General features: G+C 52.9%; 1 protein-coding gene across 1 annotated transcript in view; it reads left to right on the top strand.

Annotated features, from left to right (window-relative positions):
• The window catches only part of SIN3B (SIN3 transcription regulator family member B), a 37,468-nt gene extending 29,805 nt beyond the window's left edge, over positions 1-7,663 (top strand). The window contains exons 15-19 of the mRNA XM_081135192.1: positions 2,503-2,676; positions 3,027-3,119; positions 4,715-4,809; positions 5,496-5,700; positions 5,885-7,663. Coding sequence (XP_080991318.1) covers positions 2,503-2,676; positions 3,027-3,119; positions 4,715-4,809; positions 5,496-5,700; positions 5,885-6,115 — 798 coding nt within the window. The 3' untranslated portion in view covers positions 6,116-7,663. The remainder of the gene's footprint in view (positions 1-2,502; positions 2,677-3,026; positions 3,120-4,714; positions 4,810-5,495; positions 5,701-5,884) is intronic.
• Positions 7,664-9,267: the final 1,604 nt, after the last annotated feature.

Raw genomic sequence — 9,267 nt, forward strand, 5'->3', positions numbered from 1 at the left:
CTCTCATGCTGGGTAGTTGGCCCTAGGTCAGCATCTTTCCTTTTTTAAAAAAAAATCAATGTAGAATTTATGTAACATAATGTTAACCACTTTAAAGTGAATGATTTAGTGGCATTTAGTACATTCACAGTGTTACACAACTACCACCTCTGTCTAGTTCCAGAACATTTCTGTCACCCCCAAAAGAGACCCTGTCCCCGTTAGTAGTCACACTCCATTTTCCTACTCCAGCCCCTGACAGCCACCAATCTGCTTTCTGTCTGTGGGTTTCTGGACATTTCATATGCATGGAGTCACACACTATATGGTCTGACTTGTCTCACTCGGCATGATGTTTTCAAGATTTACCCATGTTGTATGACCATGCTTCATTCTTCTTTACGGCTGAGCAATATTCCATTGTATGGATGGATACCTGAGTTGCTGCCACCTTTTGGCAATTGTAGATAATGTTGCTGTGAACTGTATTTGAGTCCCTGCTGACAAACCTTTTGTGAGGGTAATTTGGCACTGTGTGAAGAATTTTGTCCCTGCCCAGCCAGCATGGCTCAGCAGTTGAACATCAACCTATGATCCCAGAGATCATGGTTGGATTCCCGGTCAGGGCACGTGCCCGGGTTGTGGGCTCGATTCCCAGTAGGGGGCGTGCAGGAGGCAGCCGGTCAGTGACTCTCTCATCATTGATGTTTCTCTTTCCCTCTCCCTTCTTCTCTCTAAAATCAACAAAGACTTATTAAAAAAAAGAAGAATAATAATCTTGGCCCACTTCTAGAGGGGGTGGGCAGATATCAGTGATGTTCCTCAGTCATCAGTATCATTTATAGTAGCAGAACACTGCCCACAGCCAAATATCAAGAAGAAGAAACTAGTCACATAAATATAAACAGCAATGCCCCAGACAGGTTGGGTGTGGTCCTGGATCCTGTGTCCTGCTGGTGATGTTCTTCATCTTGACTTTTGTTTCCTGATTATCAACTAAGGCTGTTCACTTAAAGTGAGAGAGAAGCCAGGAAAAGAATAATGTTATTACTCTCCCACCCAGATACAGTCATTGGTAACATTCTAGAAAAGCCATTTCCTTCTAGGTTTGAAAAACTTCTTGTTGAAGTAGAACACACATACAGAAAAGGCCCAAATCCTAAGTGTGTGGCTCAGTGGGTCTTCACATATGGCTACCTTCACCCACAACCCCTCCCAGCCACTCCTTACCATGGGCACCCACTGCCCAGGTTTCTGATGCTGAGATAGAGTCCCTGGTCTTGAGCTGTGTGTAAATGGAAGTATACCGCCCGTCTAGCTGTGTCAGGCGGTGTGATTCTGTGACATTCGTTTTTGTTGAGATGCTGTGGTTCCTTTATCCTGGCCTGTTCAGGGAACAAGCTCCCATCTGGGCCCTTGGAACAATGCTGCATGTCTCCTGGTGGTCATCTTCGAATTTCCTCCATTCCCTTGGATGGGGCATAGGCAAGCCCACCAGCCGCGGTGGAAGCTTCTGGTTTTCCATTGGGTACTTACTCTCAGTCCTGCCCAGAGCTGGGGATTGGCAGTCTTTCATCTCTCCTGAGCCTAGGGACAGGAGGATTTCATTGTGGTTTACATTACATTTCCCCAGTGGCTCATGAGGTTGGCACCTTTTTGTCTCTTTGGCTGTTTGGATGTCCAGTGAGGGAAGCATACATGGGGCCTTGCACGCAGCTCCAGGAGACAGTGACTAAGGGGACACCATGGGGCTGAGCACTGTACCCCTAGGACTGGGGAGAGCTGTGGCTCCATCAGACCCCACTGGAAATGCCCTGAGCCAGATATGCTCACAGGGCTCCTCCATGCTGGCACCTGTAACCTACCTTTTTATTAGCATTTCCTGTTTTCAGTAACAGCAGCCACTATTTGGGGAGCCTGCCATGTGCCAGGCCCTGTACAAGATCCACGTGTTACTATATTCAACATTGTGACACTCGGGGAAGAACCCAAGGCCCTGAGTCTAGTATCTGGTCCTGCTACAACTCACACCAGCTCCATCTGACCCTGTGCCTCAGCTGTTTCCGTTACTCATTTCTTCTTAAACCTTAGGTTTTATATGTTTGTAGGAATTAAAGAAATTCATTGTGTTTATAGCTGAAAATTTAGGGAAAGTAACCTCCCTCCATCCCACCACTTTCAGATAATTACCATCCCATTTTGGAACATTTTCTTTTGCATTTATTCCATCTGTTTCCCAAACCCAAGCAGGGTTTGCTGGTTTGGTCTAGTTTGGACTGGTCTGCTCTGCCCTGGAGTGGTTTGCTCTTGTCTGCTTTAGTCTGATCTGGGCTAGTTTTTTCTGCTCTGGTTTGCCCTGCACCCTGTGCTAAGGTACTCACTCTGCATGGGCCATCTGATCCTGGCCTTCATCCCCATGTCTTGGACTTTACCACATCCTCTTTGGGTGAGGAGAAGCTGTGTTCACCCCTCCTTAGGGGCACACACCCCAGGCACCCACTGGCTTTCCCTCCTCTCCACCAGCTGCACCACCTCGTGAGTGATGACGTCTGTCTGAAGGTGGTGGAGCTCTACCTGAACGAGAAGAAGCGGGGTGCCGCAGGTGGGAACCTGTCCTCGCGCTGTGTCCGAGCTGCCAGGGAGACCAGCTACCAGTGGAAGGCTGAGCGGTGTATGGCCGATGAGAACTGCTTCAAGGTGAGAGGCCAGCCATGCTCAGCCCCATATGAGGCTAGGGGTGCAAGTGGGAATGCCCAAAACAAGAGGGGGCCAGCCATTGTGCTTGGGCCTGGGGGCAGGATTGGACTGAACCATGACTTTTGCAGTTGGTCCAATAACATGCACTTCCTTGACTGGGCCTCTGGATGCTGGCCCTGGCCTTAGAGGGCACCACAGGGCCCATGAGGTGGGTACCCAGCACATGATCCCTGGAGGAAGGATGCAGGCTTAAAGGCTGGCAAAGGTGGGTCATTGATTACCTTTCAACCTTGTCCTGTGTCATCTTGGACTGTTCTGTGGCTTCAGGCTTTGTCCCCTACCTTCCCCAGGTGATGTTCCTTCAGCGCAAAGGGCAGGTGATTATGACCATTGAGCTCCTGGACACCGAGGAAGCCCAGTCAGAGGACCCTGTGGAAGTCCAGGTGAGGACCACTGCCCTGTGCTCTGCCTTGTGCACACTATGGGGCCAGGGGAAGCCATGGTCAGCATCATGGAGCCCCCACCCCAGAGCCGCATGCACAAACACATGGAAGCCTGAGAGAGGGCCAGAGTTAAAAACAACCTCTCAGGAGTCCAGGGTGTGTCCCAGGGCAGGTGGGCCAGGCCACCCTTCCCCAAACCTTGGCTCCTGACTCCTCCCACCTGCTGTAGATGTGGGAGACATCCCAATTGAGCCTGTAGCCAGCATGTTCACTCACCCTGAGCTGTGTGACTTCTGCACTTCCTGTCCATAAAGCTCAGGGCTCCAGGGCCCCTGGCCTTAATCACCAGAACATCCGCCTGGCCTATGCTCTTGAGTCACACATTCCACAGGACTAGACATTTCCCCTATGTCTCTGTTTTCTGTTCTTATAAGGACACCAGGCATTGGATTTAGGGTCCACCTTACTCCAGTGTGACCTCGCCTTAGCTTGATTACATCTTCAAAGACTGTTTCCAAATGAGATCACATTAACAGGTGCCAGGGGTTAGGACTTAGACATGTCTTTTTGGGGGACACAATTCAACCCACAGTGGTGAGCAGCTTATCACAGTTTACCTGGGACATTTCCAGTTTTATCACCAAAAGTTCCACATTCCAGGAATTGCCTGTTCTCAAACCACTGCGATTGGTCCCCTGACACAGCTGTGTCAAAGCCTTTTCTAGACTCAAGCAGTATGTAACCAAAAAAGAAATATGATTTCTGTTGCTGCCTTTTTTACCTTGACTCAGTCAAAATCTATGGACCAGGAGCTCTGGAGCGTCATGTCCACTCAGGAGCTTTGTGTCTGGATATGCAGGAAGGTGCAGTGACACTTGGTGCTCTCACACCACTGGGAACAGGGCCGGTAAACCCAAGCCTTCTCCACAGAGCTGGGGCCCACCCCGACCCTCACCACATTCATGGGGCCTCCACTCCAGCATCCCTCCTTGCCTACTTCAGGACTCCCCCACACAGGAAACTTTCCAAAACAAGTGAGGGTGGAGGCCTGCATACTCTGCACCTTCTGGAAGTTTTCAGCAAATGTGGTAATGTAAAGTTCATGTCTAGAGAAGCCTTTGATTTTAAGAGGGTGGTGAGCAGATAAAGGGTCCACCAGCCATGCCCACCCCCCTCCCCAAGACCTGGGCAGCCCCTACCAGCCCCACCTTTTGTTCACTCTCACCTGTGACCTGGTCTGTCCCTCTTTCTACTGCTGTTCATGTCCTGATGTCCATTCCTGAACCCCACTCTCCTCCATATGGGGGTCCCCATTCCCTGTGTGAATTTAACCACATGATGAATAGGTTGTTACACAGCAGGGACTTCTCCATTTAAACACACATTGCCATAAGCTAATTGCAGCTGGGTGTGCACGTCCCACCGCATCTGCAGTCTGGTCGTTTCAGTTACATATCAGGGTCTCCAGCAGCAGCCATCCCCTTAAACCTTTGAGTAGGATGAAGACAGCATCCTCAGGAACCCTGAGTTCAGGGTCCTAGCTAAGAGGCCTATTATGTGCAAAGTCACAGCCATGTCTCCCTCTGTCCTCGTAGCATCTGGCTCGGTACGTGGAGCAGTATGTGGGGACCGAGGGTGCATCCAACTCACCCACCGAGGGCTTCCTCCTGAAGCCTGTGTTCCTGCAGAGGTGAGAGGAGCCTCAAGGAGACCCTGTGTCTTTGAGGCTAAATGACAGTTTTTTGGGGGGACCATTTATTGGGCACCTAATATATATGAGGTGTGGCTCTACCTTCCTGAGGTCTGGGGTGAGCAGAGCAGTAATCCCAGGACAAGAAACATGCAAGGGGGCTGCCCTGCCTAAGGGAGCAAAGGGGCTGAGAGGAGGGATTGAGGGCCCGGAGAGAGAAGCTACTCAAAATGGCAGCCATCAGGCTAGAGGCAGCCTCATCAGACCCTGGACCTGGGGCTAGGCAGGGCCAGATCTTATCTTTGGCCAAGTAGAGACAGTGGATTTTAAAGATCAATGAGAGCTGTTGGTGGTGTTTAGATTTGAGCAGGGACCCATTGCCAGATGGGGACCGGCCTGGGGGTGGGGTCCCAGGCCCACTGATGGGAGGGAGATGGAATCAGATCTGGGAGAGTGGAGGCAGGGAGAAGGAGTCCTGGCTGAGGGACATGGGAAGCAAGTGAGAGGAGCCAGCAGGGCTGGCCAGGCAGCCTCTCCCAGGGTTGCCAGCACACCTATGTGACGGGTTGGTTTTCACTAGATTGAAGGGTTTGGGTGGTGGTGTTTTCCTTTGATTTCCGTTTCCCTCACCCCTGGGAAATCCAACCAAGAATTTCCTTGTCTGCAAATCCTCCTCTCTCCCCCAGGAACCTCAAGAAATTCCGCAGGTGGCAGTGTGAGCAGGTGCGGGCCTTGCGTGGTGAGGCCAAGAGCTCCTGGAAGCGGTTGGTGGGGGTGGAGAGCGCCTGCAATGTGGACTGCCGCTTCAAGCTCAGCTCCCACAAGATGATGTTCATAGTGAACTCCGAGGACTACATGTACCGCCGGGGGACCCTTTGCCGGGCCAAGCAGGTGCCCCTCCCGTCCTTTCCTGGGACCCTGGGTCGAGCTCACAGCCAGCTAGGGGTACCTGGGCCCTTGAGATCAAGTCCACGACCATGTAGAGGTGCCTGGGCTCCCATCCTGGGGACCTCGGTCCAGCCCACAGCTAGCTGGGGGTGCCCCGGTCTCTTGACTCTCCACCCACCCCCTGCAGGTACAGCCCCTGGTCCTGCTGCGGCACCACCAGCACTTTGAGGAGTGGCACAGCCGCTGGCTGGAGGACAACGTGACTGTGGAGGCAGCTGGCCTGGTGCAGGACTGGCTGATGGGTGAGGAGGATGAGGACATGGTGCCCTGCAAGACGCTGTGTGAGACAGCCCACGTGCACGGCCTGCCTGTGACCCGCTACCGCGTGCAGTACAGCCGCCGCCCCGCCTCCCCCTGATGCACCTGAGCAGCCATCCCAGCACGCAGTTCGGTATGGCTGCTTCCTCCGGCCTGTGTGTCGGTCAAGAGTGTTTTCATGAACCACCTGAGGGAAGGAGAGCATCCTCCAGTCTTGCTGCTGCAGGCTGCCATCTCTCAGTTCCCCAGCTTCCTTTAGGCCAGTCCTGTGCCAAACCTGAACCCCCTGCACTTGAACTTGGGGCTCAGTCCCCAGCAGAAAGGGGACGATCGAGGCACTGCCTGAGGAGCAAGCAATTGTGTTCACACACCTGCCAGGCGCCTATATCACATGTGCCAAATCTCTGGGTAGGGCCAAGCTGGTAATTTTGTGCACAGGGCATCTGGAAAAGTCAGTGACAAGCCTTGTGAGGGCACACGTTTGGGAGGGCTCAGCATTCGAGAGCCCCCAGCATAAAAGGAGTTGGGCCAGGGACCTGCTTGAAAGGTGTGTCCTTCCCGAGTGGTTCTGAGAGCTTCCAGAAACATTTCTCAAGTGGGGCAATGCCCGTATCTTGACTGTGGGCATCAGCTTGGCCCAGCCAGTGCTTGGATCCTCATTTAATAAGCAGTAAGAACCCTTTCAGCCAAACTGTTCGGTGTGGGGTTGGGCAGAAGGCACCAGAATGGCCCAGAAGACACTACTCTGGAAAAAGACATGCCAAACCCTGTGTTGATCCAGCAGCCGGACTCTGGGTCTATGAGGGTCAGGGCTCGGCCCAACACCCACCGAGTTTGAGTGGCCCATGTTGGAAGGGCCCCAGGGTGGGATTGTGTACCTAAAATGGACGTTCTAGAAATTCATAGATACACACACATATTTATTCCTTTACGCTCTCTTGGTGGTTGTAACTTTTTCAACGACCAAGTCCCAAAGCTTCTTGGGAAGTGAGAGCCCTCTTCGTACCCACCCTGATGTGTGTGAGTGGCTGAGGCGACTGTCTCATAGAGACATCCATGGCTTTCTGTGCCAAGAACGCCAAGCCATTCAGGCTGGGGACCAGCTCTTTAAACTTATTGCACCACGAGAAGCCGTGGCAGGGCCCCTGGCAACATCATACTGAGAGTGGGATCCACTGACAGGTGGGCCCAAAACAATCCCTGTGCAGCCTCTGCCGTCCACAGCCCTCGCCCTCCTGTGGCTGAGCTGTGCCAAACCCACAGTTCCTGGAAGTAGAGAGGTGATTCTAGAAGTTACCTGTGGAATTCAAGGTTTGTGAAGCCTTTGATTCTAGGGCCAAGGCCGACTTACCCCTCTTGGGGTGTCCCTGCCCCTGATTTCTCAAGTGTAACCCAGGCACTTTGTCCGAGCCCTTGTTTTATAAGAAGGGAACTTCTCAGAATTCCTGAACCAGCCCCTTCAGGCAGCCCCTCTGTGCCTCAGCAGGGGCCTGGGTGTTTGCCAAACCCCCACCCTGCATGCTTCTAAGGAGCTCTCTTTCATTTTTGAAGAATTTCTCTTCTGGGGCTTGAACTTCCTTTGCAGCTGTTTTGAATGTAGTTTCCTTTTCTATTTATTTGCACATTAAAGTTAAAAATTAAATATTGACCTGAAGCTGTGAGATTCTGTGTTATTTCCTGTGAATAAATCCCAGGGTGGCTTCTCCCACCCAGTTGAATTCAGTGGCAGGACCCACAGGAAATATATGTGCCTGCGCACCCAGTGGTTCCCAGACCTCACAGGTTACATTTCCCATGGGGTGGTGCTCTGTTCTCATACCAGAGCATTTTCTAGAACATTCCAACTCAGTTTTTATATTCAGTAGAAATGTGAAATTTTTCCTTCTAGTGTTGTGCATGCGAAACCCAATTTCAAGACCAGGTGTTTTCTCTGAGCAAGTCTGGAGGCTCATGGGAGGCGGGCAGGATGGGGGGACCTTGTTTCCCCAGCCACACAAAACTACCTTCCATACTCTAACCCTGGGGACCACCCCCTTCCACCTCTTGCTTCTTTCCCATCACTGTGTCCTCTGAACATCTCTAGGACCCCCTCTCACCTGGCCTGCTTCCACCCCTACACCCACCCCCCAAGGAGCGGGGGATCCCACACCTCTGCTCAAGAACCTTTTAACTGGCACTGCAGAGGAGCTGGCTGCACCCTCCAGCCAGTTTACCATGTACCTGCCCCTCCCCTCAGCTGTGCCCAGTGCCCACCACCAGGCCTCAACCTGTCAGGTTCCTTAGTTCAGTTGACACCACCCTGCCCACCTGGCTAGTCCTTTCCCAGGGACTCTCCCCACCCAAGGACCCCCTCCCTCCATCCATGTGCTGCCTTGGTGGTGCCCACCTCCCCCTCCAGAGCATCAGGGGTAGCAGGGAACTTGGAGATGGCTCATACTGTCGTGGATTCCTCCTGCCTTAGCCCACATCAGAGGTGCTCAGGGCCCCACTGTTAAACTGGCCTTCCTCAGTCCGAAGTGCTGGGAGAAGAGGCCTTGGCGTGTAAACAGTGGCTGCTGCAGCTCCCATGAAGGGCACTGGGTCCCATCGTGGGAGGCAGAACTCTGAGATGGCCCCGGGATTCCCACCCCGATGGACACCTCTATTAGTCCCTGCCCTCAGTGGCCTGTGACTGTGATGAGGTTCCTAAACAGTGACTCAAGAGAGGGTCTCCAGCTGGCCTGGAAGACGGCAGCTCCGTGGTTGGGAGGGAACAGGACCACTGCAGATGAAGACGGGGCCTGAGCGGAGGACCAGCCTGCCGCTTGGACTCCTCACCCAGGGAAGCACCATTAAAAGCCTGTTGTTCCAAGCCAGTCGCCCCGGCAATGAATTAGGCCAGTGACAGGTCAGCCCGAATTCATACAGCAGCCCTTCTTCCTCACTACCCTGAGCCTCCCTGCACCTCCGAGTGTAGGGAGGGGAGCTGCAGGACCAGATGGGCTGCCTGCCCCTCCCCGGTGTGGTGGAGAGGCAGTGGGGGTCAGGTGGGACCCAGTGAACTCTGTCATTAGAGGGGTGTTTGTCTTGCTGGCTATTTGTTAGGTACAACTAGCACTTTACACCTGATGTCCTGGCTGAGAATGAGTCTGATTGTTCTAAAAAGCAAGTTGACCTAGAGTTAGTCTCAGAAGGCCCCTGGTGGGGGTAGGACAGGTAGGGGTAGGAACTGCCTGGTAGGAGCCTGCAGGACTTGAGATGAGGTCTCTATGA

This window comes from Miniopterus schreibersii (assembly GCF_964146895.1).
Source record: "Miniopterus schreibersii genome assembly, chromosome: 4".
NCBI classification, from domain to species: Eukaryota; Metazoa; Chordata; class Mammalia; order Chiroptera; family Miniopteridae; genus Miniopterus; species Miniopterus schreibersii.